The 18,410-nt window shown below is 48.0% G+C and overlaps 1 protein-coding gene across 1 annotated transcript; it reads left to right on the top strand.

The window, feature by feature from the left end:
* The first annotated feature begins 1,204 nt into the window (after positions 1-1,204).
* LDLRAD2 (low density lipoprotein receptor class A domain containing 2) lies at positions 1,205-17,987 on the top strand. Its single transcript, XM_004391459.1, is given in 7 exon segments — positions 1,205-1,286; positions 4,077-4,517; positions 7,846-7,889; positions 7,891-7,948; positions 7,951-7,977; positions 17,715-17,876; positions 17,926-17,987. Coding segments are annotated over 7 exon segments (876 nt in total).
* The last annotated feature ends 423 nt before the right edge of the window (positions 17,988-18,410 follow it).

Here is an 18,410-nt window from a genome sequence, read left to right as displayed (position 1 = left end):
TATAACTAGCTACAGGGATATTTTTACAGACATTTTGGTGTCACCTCCTCTGACAGTCTGCACCCCTTGTACCCCCCTACTGACGCCACTGGGTGGGGCTGCTGTTATCACGGGCCTTAAACTGAGAGGTGGCCTACAGCCTCCCAGGTGGCTGTTTCTAGGATGCTGGGCAGGGTTCCTCATTCTCGTATTGGCTTTGACTGCCCCCTAGGGGACATTTTTTCTCCAGAACAGGTACCAGGTGAATTCCGCAGGAGAGCCCTTAGGACACTGTTTCAAATGCTGCCCCACGGCCCCATCCTTGGCCTTTCTTCTCTCCCTGCACTCACTCTCGTGGCAATCTCACCCTGTCTCATGGCTCTACGTACCATCAATGTGTGGATCACTCCAACAATTATGTCCCAAGTCTAGCTTCCTCCCTGAACTCCGGTAAGATGAGGGAGAAATCAGAGGAAGGAGACAGCAGTTTGAACTGATTGTGGTTAAAGTATCTTACTTTTGCAAATTTTATAAGGACATATAATCCTATGCAAGTGAGGGGTCTAAAGCTTAAGCTTCATGAACTTCATGGTAAATCCACCCCCCTGCTGAGGGAAGACCTGAGTCCTTGGGAGTCCCTAAATGACCGGAAGACGCCAGCTGTGGGACACTGTGGGAGAAGAGCACTCCAGGCAGAGGGCACTGCGAATGCAAAGGCCCCGAGGCAGGAATACTTTAAGTTAGTAATGGAGCAGACTCCTGTTCCAGTGCTCCTTCACTACTTGCTGCCTCTGTAGGCCCTCAGAGAAGATGCTTTGGTGTCCTTGGTCTTCCTCAAGTTCAGTTCCTAAAGTAGCAACTTGTCCAGGAAGGCAACAGGGTCTGTGGGTCTGCCTCCCAGAAGCCCTGTGGCTGAACAGGATCTGAGTTTCTTGGTTTCCATCTGGCAGGGGGCAAGCAGACATCCTCTCCGCCTTCTCTCCCCAGTCTCCAGCCCCAGCCCCAAATCTCCATGGCAACCCCAGACACTATCTTGACCTGAAGGAGGATCTGGAACGGGGAGCACAAGACCATTGTGAAGAGACTAGAGGAGCTGGTGGGCTTGCCTCCCCCCGCTGCTTGTGCCCTGCTGGCCTTCTCCCCTGACCTGGCCAGGCCCCCAAAGACCCCCCCCCAGCTGAAGATTCTGCAGGTGTGCCTTGTTGCTGGGTGCAGCAGGGCCTGGATGGAGGCCTGTCTCCTGTGGCTGCCCCTGAGCCTGCTCCTGCTGGGGGTGGCTGCCCTAACCATGTCTGTTCTGGAGACAGGTGAGTATGAGGGGGTTTGGCCAGGGCGGGCAGGAGACCTGGGTCTCCACCACTCTTAGAGACTGCCACTTTCCCAGTCATCACTCACTCTGATGGGCTGGAATTTCTTGAGTTGGGGGAGCCTGGGAAACCCTCGGCCTGGTTTTGCTTGATGCCCCCAAGGCCACCCTAAGCTCCTCTGGAAGGCTGGAGCAGCAAATCACCTAGAAGTAGGGGTCTAGGGGTAGGGCCTAGAAGCAGGGGCTTAAGGGTGGGCAGGACAGCCCTCAGGGCTGGCACTGGGAAATACTGTGGACTTTGGAGTCAGACAGCCCTGCGTTCACACATTCACTCTGCCTCTTCCAACATTTGTACCCTTGAGACAGTTGTTTCGCCTCTCTAAGTCTCAGTTTCTTCAGTTGTAAAATGGGAATCATCATGGGCCTAATTATTATTGTGTATGTAACTCAAACCAAACCCACTGCCATCAAGTTGATTCTGAGTCATAGTGATTCTATAGGATGGGGTAGAACTGCCTCACAGGGTTTCCAAGGCTGTAAATCTTTATGGAAGCAGACTGCCACATCTTTCCCCTGTGGAGTGGCTGGTGGGTTCGAACCGCTGACATTTTGGTTAGCAGCTGAGTGCTTTAACTACTGTGCCACTAGTGCTCCTTATTTTAAGTGTATATAAGATGAGATAAACCACGCAAGACACTTAGGACAGTGCCTGGAACATAGAAGGTACTCATTTTGCTCATTATCTAAGCCCCACCCCTACCCTGTCTGCCTCCTGGGCAGGCTCGGGCTTTAGTGAGTTTGCACAGATATGGGAAAATGCTCTCACATCCTGAGCCCTGAGGGAGAATTTCCTCCCTGAGGAGCCACATCCTTGCTGGTCTTAAGCCACCCACTGATGCCCCTGCCATGCACCAGGAAACCCACCACCTCTTCTCTTTCTGTCCTTAAAAAATCAGAGCTAGTTTGAGCATTTATCTCATTTAATCTTCACTGGTAATCCTGTACCAGTGAAGATGTTTTGAGCTGTAATAGATGCCAAAACTGGGGCTTAAACCATAAGGACATTTATTATTTCACTTAAAAAGAGTGGCTTTAGGTTGTTCCAGAGATGGTTAATTCAGCGGCTCAATCATGGCAGGGCTTCTCTGTAATTCTCATGACCTCATGCTTACAAAATGTCTGCTGCAGCTCTGAGCATCACATCCTCCGTCAACAACCTTCAACAGCAGAAAGAAAAAGAGGCTGCTCATCATAGTTCTCTTTCTTTTTTATCAGGAAGGAAAACTTTTCCAGAATCCCCCAGCAGATCTCTCATTAAATTTCATTTGCCAGAACCAGGTCACATGCCAATTCCTAAATCTGTCCAATATAATTAGAATTACAAGGTTTGGTTTAGACCAATCACCAAGGGAGCTGGGTTCATTGCTTCCTGATAGCTGAGGGAATCAGGGATGTTTTAACAAGGAGAAATGGTCTGGCTGTTGGGTAGGCAGGTGCCAACTATGGCTGCCTCATCCTTGAATAAGATGATACTAATAACATTTCTATAATACTCATTAAGTGTTAGGCACTGGCCTATGCACAGTCTTTTATTTATTTTTAATTTTTTTTTATTGTACTTTAGGTGAAGGTTTACAGAACAAATGATTTCTCATTAAACAGTCGGTACACATATTGTTTTATGACATTGGTTAACAACTGCACGACATGTCCACACTCTCCTTTCTCGACCTTAGAGGACCTTTTTTTTTGGTGAAAATATACATAGCCAAAGATACACCGTTTCAAAAATTTCTACATGTACAATTCAATGACATCGATTACATTCTTCCAGTTGTGCTGCTATTCTCACTATCCTTTTCCAAATTATTCCATCACCATTATCTTCATCTCACTGGCCCCTAGGCTCCCTATCAAAACTTTGAGTTGCTGTTGTCACTTTGATTCCACATAGATAATTCTCTTTTTTTTTTTGTACCTTAGATGAAGATTTACAGAACAAATAGTTTCTCATTAAAGAGTTAGTACACTTATTGCCCTATGACATTGGTTAACAACCCCACGACATGTCAACGCTGTCCCTTATCAACCTTGGGTTCCCTATCACCAGCTTTCTTGTCCCCTTCCTGCCTTCTAGTCCTGGACTGCTGTGCCTCATTAGTCCCATTTTGTTTTATGGGGCTGTCCAGTCCCTGGCTGAACGGTGAACGTCAGGAGTGACTACACCTCTGAGCTAAAAGGGTGTCCGGAGGCCATACTCTCGGGGTTTCTCCAGTCTGTCAGGCCATTAAATCTGGTCTTTTTTTTGTAAGCACAGTCTTTTAGTTGTAGTTCCAAAATTCAAAAAAGCTCTGAGAACTAAAATTTGTCCTTAAGTAATTGACTGGCAATACATGACCTGCCCTGAGAGAAGGCTGTTTATTGTCTTTATTTGCGCAGCTTCGAATGTTCATACAATTGCTTTAAAAATATGAATGTGTTAGAACACAAAGGACTGCTGCAGACTCCACTTGGGCCTGCAACATAATATACTGTATTTCATATTATCATTCTAAAATCTGGAAAATTCTGAAACACATCCTAGGGTTTTGAATAAGGGATTGTGGACTTGAATCATTTAATCCTCACAAAAATCTGAGACTGGCACTATTGCATAATCATCCCATTTTACTGATGAGAAAACTGAGGCTCAGAGAGGGTAAGTGACTGGCTTGGGGTCATACAGCTAGCAGGGGGCACAGCCATGCTTGGAACCAGGCCACCTGGCTCCAGGGTCTGTTTTTCCTAGCAGCTGACCTGGTGGGCCTCTGTGGGCAGACGTGGCAGGGGCACGGGCTGCTGTTGCGCTCCCACTCTGGCTTGCGCAGGTTCTACTTTGTGGCCCGGGATATCGACTGCGGGCTCTGGATGTGGGCAGAGGCCCCTGGCGACAGGATCAGCTTCCAGTTCTGCTTCTTCCTGGTCTACAGCCTGACTCCTGCGTCCCCAGCGTCTCCGGCATCCCTGGAGCCCAACACCTCCTCCTCAGAGCGGGACCCGTGAGCCCCTGGCTCCTACCTGCAGTTCTATGAGGGCCCATCGGGGGCACCCAGGCACCTGGGGCCCCCTCTCTGCGGCCTGACCATCCCCGCCCTCGTGGCATCCTCTGGACTCTCCTTGGGCCTGCACCGCTTCACCAGAGGCCGCCAGCCTTGCGTGGACTTCATGGGCGAAGTCACCTCTTTCCGGCTGGGTGAGTTGGGGTGAAGGCCAAGATGGAGGATCAAGGCTAGGGGCAACTGAAGGCCATGGAGCCTGGATGCACCAAGAGGGGCCCAGCCCCACTAGCTGCTGTGCTGACAGACAGAGAGGTGGGGAGGGATACCAGGACGTGATGACTGGTGTGGTCAGAGGGTCACAGCAGGGGACATTCCAAACCCAAAGAATCAACTCCATAAATCTGGCATGAGCGGATGTGTATGCCAGACTGCCCTACCAGCCCATGGCACACACACATTCAGGTACACCTCTTACTCATACACACACACAACTCATACACAGCTCACACACATACACTGCCCACAGTAACATCCACATGTTCACAACCACTGCACACACAAAACACACACATTTCACTAACATATACTGTGCACATTCACACACAATTCACACACCTTGCACATTCACATCTCACACACAACACACACCTCACACACTTACACATTGCAACATTCACACACCTCACAGACACAACACATACCTCACACACACATTTCACACACTGCACACTCACAATTCACATCACACGCCTCACAACACACCGTGCACACTCACACACACACACTCATGCTCATATACTGGCTCCTTTGTCTGGAGTCAGTCCTTCAGATATTTGCAGAGGGAAGTCATTAGAACTCTTGAGGTTGTAAGTAACAGAAACTCACCCGAGCAATGAAAGGAACCTCTCAGAGTTGATATTAATAATAATCGTTTAGCAAGTATTGGCTTTGGTCCTTTGCATGCTGGAGCTCATTTATTCATCACAGCAACTCTGCCCTGCTGATATCCTCATATTTGTAGATGGGGAAACAGGCTCAGGGAGGTTAAGTAACATGCCCAGGCCCTCCTTGCTCATACGCAAAACAGCTAGGCTTTAACACTAGAGTATGTCCTCCTGGTCAAATTGAGATCAAGGCTTTAGGCCCAACAGGTTTCCCTGGACTGGAGCACCTTGCTGATGTCGCAGTGGAGGCTGTCTTCAGTGATGGCAAGCAGATGAGCTGCCAAAGCCCAGCAGATTCTAAAACCATGAAGCGTTATCATGATCTCTGGCACAATATCCAGACTGGACAATTCAACATGGACTTGTAAGCACTTTGAGACAGAACATGGGGGTCTCTGAGAGCCAACACAGTTTCACCAAGAACGAGACCTTGACATACCTGGCCATGGAAGGCCCTTTAACACCTGAGCTGGTCGAGGAGTGCTCTCATTGGTCTCTTCAGTCAAGTCTCACCTTCCTTCTTCCCTGGATATGGTCACGGTCTGAATTTTGGATTTTAGACTCTCTCTCTTCCCCATTGGAGTCTCCGGCTCTGGAATGAACTATGTGAAATGTGCACCCTAAATCCTTGCGGCCATGATCGATGGTGCCTGCGTTCCCCTTTCTGGCTCCTGTTGGCTGTAGCAGGCCAAGGTTCCTTTCTGTCCCTTTGCAAACAGTTCTCACTGGCTGACTGGAAATCGGCCCAGGGGTGTTGTCCTCCTCCCTCCTGTTTTCCCTCCCTGGGGTCTTGTCCTCCTTTGAGGTGCAGCTGTCAGCCAGGAAGGCCAAGAATGTTGCAGCTGCTCCATGTTTTTCGCAGAACTGCGCTCCAGACAGAAGGGGGCAGTGGTGAAGCCCTATCATGACTCTGGTTTCCTTGGGTCAGTTTTGTGGTCTGATTCAGGAAACATTCATTTGTATGTTTGGACCATACACATAATCGCAATTGTTTACACCTGCAAGCACACCCTGCTCACATATGACTCCCCATACATTCCCACACTAATGTTTGTGTTTTCTCTCTCATAGACATTCACTCTTACCCCTGCACACTTCCTATAAATTAGAGTATTAGCTTTCATTTGCAAATGAAAGAAACCCAACTCAAATTGGCTTAAGCCAAAGGGCATCTTGGGCGGGGGGATCCTAAACTGGTATATTAAAGGGTGGATTCAGGTATAGTTGGATCCAGGAGCTCAAACAATGTCACCTGGACTCTCTGTTCTCTTTCTTTATCTTTGCACTATGTGGGTGTGTTTGGCTTCCAGCTCAGGCAGCTCTTCTTTCTACTTGGCAGTTCCAAGTTCACATCACCCTTACAGCTCCAACTTCAACAAAATTGAAAGCAAGCATCTTCTCTTATGGCTCTAGCAAAAGTCCTGGGGTTGAATCTGATTAGTCATGTGGCTTATATGTCCATTCCTGTAGCCGGAAATGGAATACTCTGATTGGTCAGGCTTAGTCACATGCACACCTCTGAGCCATGGTGTTGGTCAGTCCCAGCTGAATTACCTTTTCTCCACAGAATGGGATGCTAGATAAGCACACGTGTCTGCCATACCCTCCACACCATGTCATATAATTCTTTCACCTGTGTGCACATTCATTCATTTAACAGATGTTAATTCAGTACTGGCTATGTGCCAGGCACTGCTCTGGGCTCTAGGGGTATAGCAGCGAACAAAACAGAAGTTCCTGCCCTCTTGGAGCTGACATTCGTGGGGGAGGTAGACCTTAGGCAAATAAGCAAGTAAATACGTAGTCTGCAGATGGTGGTAAGTGTTGTAGAGGAACCCAAGTCAGGGTAAGGAGGGTAAGAGAACTGGCATGCGTTGAACGGATGCTATTCTTATAGGGAAGTCAGGGGAAGGCTTTCCAGATAAGTTGACATTTGAGTGGAGATCTGAGGGAATGAGCATGCAGTTATCTGGGGAAGAGAATTCCAGGCAGAGTTGATGGCAAGAGCAAAGCCCAGAGTGAGGATTTGCTGAGGGTGTTTAAGTTTACTGGGATTTTCAAATTTTCCATCACCCTTTACAGAAACTTAGGGTGCATGCACAAACGTGCAGAAACACGCACCCACACACACTGTGTGCCTCAGTGTTCATGAGCACAGGCTACAGAACCAGCCTGGCTGGCACTGAATTCCCATTCTGCTACTTAGATATGAGCTTTGTGGCCTTCGTCAACAGCCCTAACCTTTCTGTGCCTTGGTTTTCTCTTCTGTAAAATGGGGTTAAGAATAGTACTTACCCTATAGGGTTGTTGTGAAGACTAAATGAGCTGGGATGTGAACTGTTTAGAACTGTGCCTGGCACAGAATAGAATTCAATAAATGTTAGCCATGATCATCATTCTTGTGATCCTACACCTCTCTCCCCATGAAACACTCATCCATACTCTTGTCTGCACGTACATAATAGCAAGCCCCCTCTTGCTCATACCTCCCGCATGCCCGCACTATAGCGCCACACACCCCATTGTGTCACTGGCCCAGCCTAGGGTCCTCACCCTAGGCTTCCCCTCTTGGCCCCAGGATTCTGTGGTGGCTACTTCCGCTGTCAGAATGGCAGATGCATTCCCCCCAAGCCTGGTGTATGACTGCTGGGACGTGGACAACTGTGGCGACGGCAGTGACCAGCCTCCCAGCCACCAGCTGGCTGCAAAGGTTAGTGACAGATGTGGCTTGGGTCCCACTGAGAAGCTGGGAGGGAAGTCTAGCCCTTATTACCCTTCCTAGGGGGCAGGGCCTCAGTCAGGAGGCAGGAGGCAGGTGCACAGCCCTCCTCAACAGACCAGGGAGAATAAGGTGAAAGCGTGGTCGTAGGGAATCGAGTTAGACCAGTGGGTAAAGGATCAGAGAACGTCAGAGCTAGAACAGTGCTAGAGATTATCCAATCCAGCTATTTTCAAATGCTATTTTAGTGGTAGAAAATTTTCCCTAAACGGGACATTGCACAGAGACACCCAAGACATCAAAAGAAGAGATAACTCTGCTTAACCGGGGGCGGGGCTCTGAACCCTGACTGACTGATGGCCCCCTGAGGGCTCTGAGTATGACCTTCAAGGCATCCTTTTTTTTTAGGTATACACACTGATTCTTTTTTTTTTAAATTGTGGTAAAAAATATATATAACAAAACATTTGCCATTTCAAGATTTTACATATACAATTCAGCGACAGTAATTACGTTCATCATGTTGCACTACTATGTGAATAATTTCAAATATGAGAATTAGCACAAAGCCAATTCCTATGAGGTGGAGGTCAAATATATCTCAGATTTCCAAATTCTCCAAGCTGCTATACCATTCCATCTCTGACACCGGCTGCTCCCCTTCTCCTTAGCACTTGTAAAAAATAGTGGGGCAGGGGCATCTGACCTCCTCTAACTTCACAAGGGGGAAGGAGACCCAAGACACAGCCCAAGGCTGATTCCTATGAGGCAGAAGTCAGACATACTTCCTCTCTCCAACCTTTTTTTTTTTACCAATTCTGACACCAGTCATCCCTCCCATGGCACTCTCTACCTCTCTGCTGAGTTTGGTAGTTTGTTACAATGGTCACAGAGAACTCACAGACCATACTCAAAGTTACGGGGTTTGTTAAGGAAGCAACAGGTTACAATTCAGGATCAGGAACAACTCAGCATGTAGTTCTTTGATCAGCACATCCTCTTCTCAGCCGTGCCTGCAGGCAGACCTCTCTCTGGCCCTCCACCCCTTCGCCCCTCAGTCCCTCTGCCCAGACTCTGCCCTGCTTGGGCAAGTGTTACAAAGCTCTTTAGTTCTGCTAGTAAGTGCCTGGAGGCAGGAGCGAATTAACCAGTAAGCAAAGTATGCACAGGCTTGCATTAAGCAAGGTATGCATGGGTTTACTTGTGTTTACTTACTAATCTATAGTGCCAATTTCATATGGGTTTCACTACATCTTTGATATGGTGAGTAGCAGGTGGAATTGTGTACTACAGATAGTAAATAAGCACAAGTAAGCTCGTGTATACCTTGCTTATTGGGTAATCCCTCCCTGCCTGGGGGCACCCCACTCTGCCAAAGGCACTCAGCTCTGTCACTCCATGGATTGGTAAGCCTGGCTCTGCTGACAACTGCCCAGAGGCATCCCACTCCACGAGGAAGCCTCTTGGCAGAAGGCATTCAGCTCTCACACCCACCGTAACCACCTCAGTTTGTGGGCTGGGAAGTCCACTATGCTGTCTTGTACTGGTGTCCTGGTTCTGCTGCTGCCACTTCTCTGCTGCCACTTCTCATCATCTTGCACCATCTCTGGTGTTACAGCTGTCTCTCTCTGTCTCCTGGGTCGAGGAGGTTCTCAGTGCAAGGACCCCGGTCCAAAGGGTGTGCTCTGCTCCCTTCTTTTCTTCTTGGTAGTAACGATGACCCCCTGTCTGCCTCTGAGATGGCTCATTTTAAGCCTAGTGGGATGGCAAAACTGACCAATCCCCTCGTTAGGGTTTCATACACCTTATTTCCATGGTCCCACCCCCACAAAGGTGCCATGCACCTTATCTGCATTATTAGCAAGTTATCCAATCCCCTTGGTGGGCCAGAAGCATAGTCCCACCCAGTCATTTGGTGGGAGTTACAAGACCATGGTGACAAAGGCCATATAAAAGTGATTCATTGCACTGTACCACTCTTCCCTCCCATTTGGGCTTGACAGTTCACTGCAACGTCTTACAGAACTCACGAACTGTACATACAATTAAGTGGTTTATTAAGGAAGTAACCAGGTAAACTCAGGATCAGGATTAACAGGCTACAACTCAGGATCAGGATCAGGAAGCATATAGCAAAGTCTGGAAGGCTCACTGGAATTGGAGAGCACATCACTCCCTTCTTCAGTACAGGATAGCTCTCTCAACTCCTCTTGGCCATGCAAGAAAGCAGGCCCTTCTCTCTGCCTTGCATGCTCCCTCTCAGCTATGCACACCCCCTCTCAGCCGTGCAGGCCTCTCTGCCTTTGGCCTCCCTGCCATCAGCCTCTCCATTTCTAACTGACCCAGCTCACAGCCAGCGTAGCAGCTTTGTTCAGCTCCCTTAGCTGCATTCCTAGCAGCAGGTTTCTGCCATCACCACTGACTCTGCTGCAGGGCCCCTTCTGGGCCTGTTGCCACAGACTCTGTCACAGGGCCCCTTCTAGACCTCTTGCTGTCTTTGGTGTTAACAGCCCTTGACCTGTATTACAGCTCTTTTAGGAGGTTCCTCACCTCTCTCTCTGTTCTTTTCTCTTTTTGCCTCTCTTACCTTTTCTCCTTTTCCTCTTTTTGAAACCTCCGTGGGATTAGCTGCATATATAAGAAAAATCCTTGTCAGTTTCAAGGCATGGCCCTCCCAGCAGGGCCACAAACTGACCAGCCCTCTCTCAGTGGACCATAGTCACTTCATTGGCACAGTCTATGGTATATTGACCAATCCCTGCAAGGTGCATAAAATAGACCAATCACAGGGGAGGCTGCAGCACGGGGGGGCCAGACAAAAATATCAAACCATCAAGTTGTTTACAGCTTAGCCAGGAGATGTCAATCAACCTGGACAAAAGTAACAAACCTTCTAGGGTAGAAAACTAGGGCAAATGTAACTCTTCAGGGCTTAGGGGAAAAATCTCTCAAGCTGTTTTTCCAAACAACCAAGACAAGAGGTCACATAAAGGAACTCGTTTCACCACAGCAACCATCCTCACTGTTTCCAAATTCTTCCATCACCCTTAACGGAAACTCAGGAACTCAGTATTTCAAGCATACTTTGAAAATCATTGATCCAGCCCAACTCCCACATTTTAGAAATGGGGAAACTGAGGGCTAGAGAAGAGAAATGACTTGCCCAAGGTCACAACGCCAGCAAGTAGCATAACCAGGAATGACTTATTTGGACATAGGGGACCAGAATATCCTACCTAAGGGTCTGGAGATGTCACATCCAACCATCAGGGTGAGATTGAGGCAGGGTTGCCATGTATAGTTGCAGTTTATTCGCTGCAAAAAGGCACCTGTCTGTGCTTCCCAAGCGTGAGTATGGTGTTGGGGTTGAGGAAACAACATCTGCTCAAAGAAGGGTTATCTTTTTCTTCGCTCAAAGTTTCCAGGAGCTTACTTAAACCCTGTACCTGCTGGGCTGTGGCTGCCCAGAGTGGGTACCCTTTTCCAATTTGCACAAAGGTGCTGCAGAGACTAGTAGCAGGCCTGGCTGGAAGTGGGAAGGGCGGTCAGGGAAGTAGATACACTGATCTTCAGCCACCTCCTTTAACCTGAGGATCAGAGTGAGGGGAAGTCATGTCCTGGAGCTGGCAGGGGACAGATGGGGGCTGGGAAAGGGTGGCACAGTGGGATGTAAGCTCTGGGAAGGCTGCAGCCTTGTCGATCTTCCACCTCTGTATCCCCAGCCAGCATTTAGCACATGCCGACAAACCAGGTTCTCAACAAACAGTGGATGTTGAACGGAAGACTCTGGACTGGACGTCAGCTGTGTGCTGGAATTGCTGCATGACTTGCTTCCATTGTTTCTTCCATGAATGGTCTTCCAGGGTCAAATATTGTTTCTTCCAAAGCTCCATAAAAATGATGAGAGGTTAGAAATCTCACAGGATAGCAGCAGAGGTCCTGGGATGTCCTAAGACACTGGTGTGATGGAAAGAGGGTGGGCTTTGGAGATGGACGAGCCTGACTTCAAACCCCAATTCTGCCCCTTTCTAATGGTGAGCCTTGGGCCCTGGGTACCCACCTCCCTGCATCCGTGCCCATCTCCTGAACCTTCCACCCGTTACTGGGGTTGAACTGTGTGTGCCCTCCTCTGAAGCCAGTCCTCCATGTGTGCACTTACCCCATTCCTTCTCACCTACCCAAGGACCACACTCCCTCTGGTTCTCCTACACCATCAGACCTGGATCACTGCCATCCACAGGCTGATATATTGTCATTTCATTAAAACAACAACAGAAAATTCTTGTTGCCACCACCTCCTCCAGCTACCACCCCATTTCTCTGTCATTTTACAGCAAAAATCCTTGGAAGAACAGTGGAGGTTGACTTTGTCCAGTTTCTCTCTTCCCAGCCTCTCTTGAACCCACTCTGATCAGGCATTTGCTCCCACCAGCCACTGAGACTGCTCGTCAAGGTCACCAGCAACCTCCATGTTGCTGAACCCAAAGGCCAGTGCTCAGTCCTCATCTGAGCTGCCCCCCCAGCAGCATTGGGCTTCAGTGCTGAATTGTAGCATCATCGCTCCCTCCTCCCAGGACCCCACTAGCCACACTTTCTCAGTCTCCTTTCCCAGTTTCTCCTTATCTCCTGGAATCCCCAGGTGGCACAAATGACTAAGTGCTCAACTAACTGAAAGGCTGGCAGTTCAAACCCACCCAGAGGTGCCTCGGAACACAGGCCTGGTGATCTGCTTCAAAATGGTCACAGCTTTGAAAACCCTATGGAGCAGTTCTGCTCTGCACACATGGGGCCGCCATGAGTCAGAATGGACTCTACGGCACACAGCAACATTATCTCCCTGACTCATGCACTGTGCTTGAAGCATCATCCCAAGGCTCAGTTCCTAAGGCCTCTTCTTCTCTGTCCACACTCATTCCCTTGGTGACCTCATCTACTTGCGAACTTTGCGCCCTTGACTCTGGCTTACCAGCTGGACTTGTCCTTGAACTCTAGTCACATAACTGCCTCCCTTCTCAACATCTCCACACGGATGTGTAGGCGGCTGGCACCTAAAACTGAACTTGCAGAAACTCAACTCCTGACCCCTCTCCCACCCTGCTCCTGGGCATTCCTCCCCTTCTAAGTGGCAACTTTAGATCCCACTGGCACAGGCCCAAAGCTGTTTAGAGTCACCCTTCAGGCCTTTCTTTTTCTCACAGCCCATGTAGAAGCCATCCACAGTCCTTCGGTCCTCGTCAGAGCCCCACCGCCTGTTCTGAGCCACACCATCTCTTGTCTGGTTTGTTGCAATAACTTCCAAACTGGTCTCCCACTTCTGCCCTTTGCCCCTACTGTGTATTCTTCGCACAGCAGCCCAGAGGAGCCTCTTTTCCTTCCTACCTTCTTTCCTTTCTTCTTTCTCTTTTTCCTTCCTTCTTTCCTTCCTCCCTCCCTCCCTTCCGTCTTCCCTTCCTCTCTCATGCACACACACTCTTTCTCCCCTGCTCTCCTTCCCTTTTTTTTGACTTTTAATAGACTTTATTTTTACAGCAGTTTTAGATTTACAGAAAAACTGAGAAGACACTACAGAAAGTTTCCATCTACCCTGCTCCCAGTTTCCTCTGCTGTTTACATCTTACCTTCATATGATACATTTGTTACAATCAATGAGCCAATATTGACATGTTATTTTTCTTTTTTAATAATTTATTTTCTTTTTTGTTGTTGAGAATATACACAGCAGAACATACACCAATTCAACATTTTCTACATGTACAGTTAAGTGACACTGATTACATTTATTGATACATTATTATTCACTAAAGAGGGTACTGTGGTTCAGAATTCTCACCTTCCATGTGGGAGACCCAGGTTTGATTTCCAGCCAATGCACCTCAGTTCAGCCTCCACCCATCAGTGGAGGCTTACATGTTGCTATGATGCTGAACAAGTTTCAGTGGAGCTTAGAGACTAAGACAGATGAGGAAGAAAGGCCTGGTGATCTACTTCTGAAAATCAGCCACTGAAAACGCTATGGGCAGCATTTTGTTCCATTGTGCATGGGGCTGACTCAACAGCAGCTAACAATCATGACAATTATCAAACTAAAGTTCATCCTTTAAGAGCTGAACAGAAGATTTCAAAGGGCGGCTCGAGAAGACAAAGTAAAGATAGAAAACCAAAAGGGGAAGAACACACTTGGCATTCCTCAAGCTGAAAGAACTAAAGAAAAAATTCAAGCCTCGAGTTGCAATACTGAAAGATTCTGTGGGCAAAAGATTCTATGGGCAGGAAGCATCAAAAGAAGATGGAAAGAATACACGGAGCCACTGTACCAAAAATAACTGGTTGACATTCAACAGTTTCAGGAGGTAGCATATGATCAAGAACCAATGGTGCTAAAGGAAGAGGCCCAAGATGCACTGAAGGCACTGGCAAAAAACAAGGCTATCAGTTGAGATGTTTCAACAAACTGATGCAGCACTGAAGTGCTCACTCATCTATGCCGAGAAATTTGGAAGATAGCTGCCTGGCCAACCAACTAGAAGAGATCCATATTTGTACCCATTCCCAGAAAGGTGTCCAACAGAATGTGGAAATTATTCAACAGTATCATTAATATCACACACAAGCAAAATTTTGCTGAAGACCATTCCAAGCAGTTGCAGCAGTACATCGACAGGGAACTGCAGGAAATTCAAGCCAGATTCAGAAGAAGATGTGGAACAAGGGATATCATTGCTGATTTCAGATGGATCCTGGCTGAAAGCAGAGAATACCAGAAAGATGTTTACCTGTGTTTTATTGACTATGCAAAGGCATTCGACTGTGTGGATTTTAACAAATTATGGATAACATTATGAAGAATGGGAATTCCAGAACACTTAATTGTGCTCATGCAGAACCTGTACATAAACCAAGAGGCACTTGTTAGAACAGAACAAGGGGATACTGCATGGTTTAAAGTCAGGAAAGGTGTGTGTCAGAGATGTACCCTTTCACCATAATTATTCAGTCTATACGCTGAGCAAATAATCCGAGAAGCTGGACTATATGAAGAACGAGGCATCAGAATTGGAGGAAGACTCATTAACAACCTTCAATATGCAGATGACACAACCTTGCTGGCTGAAAGTGAAGAGGACTTGAAGCATTTACTGATAAAGATTAAAGACCACAGCCTTTAGTATGGATTACACGTCAACATAAAGAAAACAAAAATCTTCACAACTGGACCAATAAGCAACATCAGGATAAACAGAGAAAATATTAAAGTTGTCAAGGATTTCATTTTACTTGTATCCACAATGAACACCCATGGAAGCAGCAGTCAAGAAATCAAAGGATGCATCGCATTGGGTAAATATGCTGCAAAAGATCTCTGTAAAGTGTTAAAAAGCAAAGATGTCACTTTAAGGACTAAGGTGTGCCTGACTAAGCCATGGTGTTTTCAATCACCTCATATGCATGTGAAATCTGGACAATGAATAAGGAAGAACGAAGAAGAATTGATGCCTTTGCAGTATGGTGTTAGCGAAGAATATTGAATATACCATGGACTGCCAGAAAAACAAACAAATCTGTCTTGGAAGAAGTACAGCCAGAATGCTCATTAGAAATGAGGATGGCAAGACTTTGTCTCACACACTTTGGACATGTTATCAGGAGGGATCAGTCCCTGGAGAAGGACATTATGCTTGGTAGACTAGAGGGTCAGTGAAAAAGAGGAGGACCCTCAATGAGATGGATTGACACAGTGGCTGTAACAATGGGCTCAAGCATAACAATGATGGTGAGAATGGCGCAGGACTGGGCAGTGTTTTGGTCTGTTGTACACAGGGTCTTTATGAGTCAGAGCCAACTTGATAGTACCTAACAAACAACAACGTCCGTTATCTGTTCCAGGATCACATCCAGGATATCGTGACATTTACTCAGCATGTTTTCTTTAGGCTCTTCTTGGCTGTGGCAGTTTCTCAGTCTTTCTTTGTTTCTGATGATCTTGACAATTTTGAGGAGCCCTGGTCAGGTATTTCGTAGGCTATCTCACAAATGGACTTTGTCTGATGTTTCCCCTCATTATAAAACAGATGTTATGGGTTTTGGGGAGGAAGACTACAGAGGTGAAGTGCCACTTTCATCACATACAAGGGTACATACTATCGACGTGATTGTGACTGTTGATGTTGACCTTGATCACCTGACTGAGGCAGTGTTTGTCGGGTTTCTTCACTGTAAAGTTACTCTATCCCCTCTTTCCACTGTACAATTTGGAAGGAAGTCACCATGCACAGCCCACATGTCAGGAGTGGGGAGCCTAGGGGAGCCTTTTAAAACATTGGTTCGGATCATGTCACTCGCATGCTCAAAGCCCCTCTGCTGGCTCCCCATCTCACTCAGCGAAAGCAAAGCCTCACAGGGCCCCACAGACCCTGCACCATCTGGCTCTGTCGCCTCCCCGGCCTTGCCTCCTCCCACCTGCCCTCTTGCTCCTTTGGCTCCACTCCAAGGGCCCCCTCACAGTTCCTCCTGCCAAGGTCCTGCCTCCTGGTCTGTGCATGGGCTATTTCTGCTGTCTGGAAGGCTTTTCTTCAGAGATCTGCGTGCGCCTCCCTTTTTCCCCTGCAGGTCTCTGCTTAACCATCCCCTTCTCTGAGTTCTTTCCTGACCCCTTTATTTAAAAATAGCAACCCTGCCCAACCAGCCTCACTGTTTCCTTTCCACGCTTAATTTTTCTTCGTAGCATCTATCTCCATTTGACATGTGGTCAGCTCCAACTCATGCTGACCCTATGTATAATAGAATGAAACGTTGCCCGGGCCTGCGCCATCTTTATGATCATTGGTATGTTTGAGTACATTGTCGCCATTGTGTCAGTCCATCTCATTGAGAGTTTCCCTCATTTTCACTGACTCTCTATCAACCATGACGTCCTTTTCCGGCAATTGGTCTTTCCTGATGACATGTCCAAAGTAAGCAAGTCCAAGTCTTGCCATTCTCCCTTCTAAGGAACATTCTGGTTGTATGCCTTCTAAGGCTGATTTGTTCATTCTTTTGGCTGTCCAGATGCATGCCAAAGTTGGATAATGAAAAAGCAAGACAGGAGAAGTATGCATTTGATCTGTGGTGTTGGCAAAGACTGTTGAATATACCATGAACTGCCATTTGACATGATATATTAATTTTTCTATCTTGTCAGTCTCCCTGTGCTAAAATGGCAGTCCCATGAAGACATTTTTGTCTATTTTGCTCACTGTTGTATCCCCCAGTCCCTACAGCAATGTCTGGGGTATAGTAGGCACTCGAGAAATACTAGTCAAGGGAGTGGAAGAATGACCTTCTCCATGCCTCAGTTTATCTGTAAAATGGGGTTAATGAGCTTACCTTTCAGAGTTATCAGAGACTGATGTGTGCTATTATAGGTACTGGGCCCAGCACACAGCACGGTGCTTGGTACATGTGTACATCCTCCTTCCCTTTCTCCCAGTGGCTTGTGTGCATCTTGAGAAGTAGCTCTGTTCATAAACCCTGGGCCCTGAGCTAGACTGTGGGAGTTCAAGTCCTCCCCTATCACTTCCAGCTGTGTGAGCTTGGAAGTGACTTAACCTCTGTGTGCCTTATTTCCCTTATCTGTAAAATGGGGATATTAATAACTACAACCTCAGAGAGGGGGTATAAGGATTAAATAAGACATGGCGTGCTCCAGAAAGGGCAGTTCTCAGTGTTAGCTCTGTCATGTCCCACTGCAGGTCCTACCTCCATGTCCAGCCAGGTCCAGAGTACCGATGGCGATGTCCCCCAGCCACTGACTGACTCCTTAGCTCTCGGGTCTGCAGGCTCCCTGCAGGTTGCTGCTGAGAGGACTACCCCTGCAGGCCGGGACCCTGTTCTCCAGGATGCGGCATCAAAAGGTAGACAGACGGCTCTTGGCTACCCTCGTGCTCTGCTCTTCCTGCCAAGATCACGTGTCCCTCTCTGGGCATGGGGACAGGAGCAGTGGGCCCAGGCTGACCCCTGAGTAAGCCCTCTTTCCTTCTGCAGGGCTCCAGCTGTGGAGGGTGACACTGGCCTCCTCACTGCTCCTGGCCTCCACTGGCCTCCTCATGGGCCTCCTCTGGTGCTGCTGCTCCCCTGGCCAGCTGGCCTGGTGGGCTGGGGCCTGGGGACTCTGTCTCAGCTGCAGTGCAGCCTGTACCATCTGCTATGCATGTCCTGGCCAGGTCGTCCCCGGGGGGCAGCAGCCGAGCCAGCCAGCAGTCCAGGGTCAGGAAGGCCATCCCTAGAGAGGCTGCAGGTGTCGGAGAACAGAGTGGGCTCTGGGGTCAAACAGTCCCTGAGCTCTGAAGCCCCCTTGAGTGGGTCACTTAATCCTCTGAGACTCAGTCTGTTTCTCTGGAAAATGGGATGATTCCTGCCTCACAAGGTTGCCGTGAGGGCCACAGGAG

This window comes from Trichechus manatus, unplaced genomic scaffold (genome assembly GCF_000243295.1).
Source record: "Trichechus manatus latirostris isolate Lorelei unplaced genomic scaffold, TriManLat1.0 scaffold00048, whole genome shotgun sequence".
NCBI lineage: Eukaryota > Metazoa > Chordata > Mammalia > Sirenia > Trichechidae > Trichechus > Trichechus manatus.
Note: the sequence above shows the minus strand (reverse complement) of the source record. Positions and strands in the feature narration are given on the sequence as shown.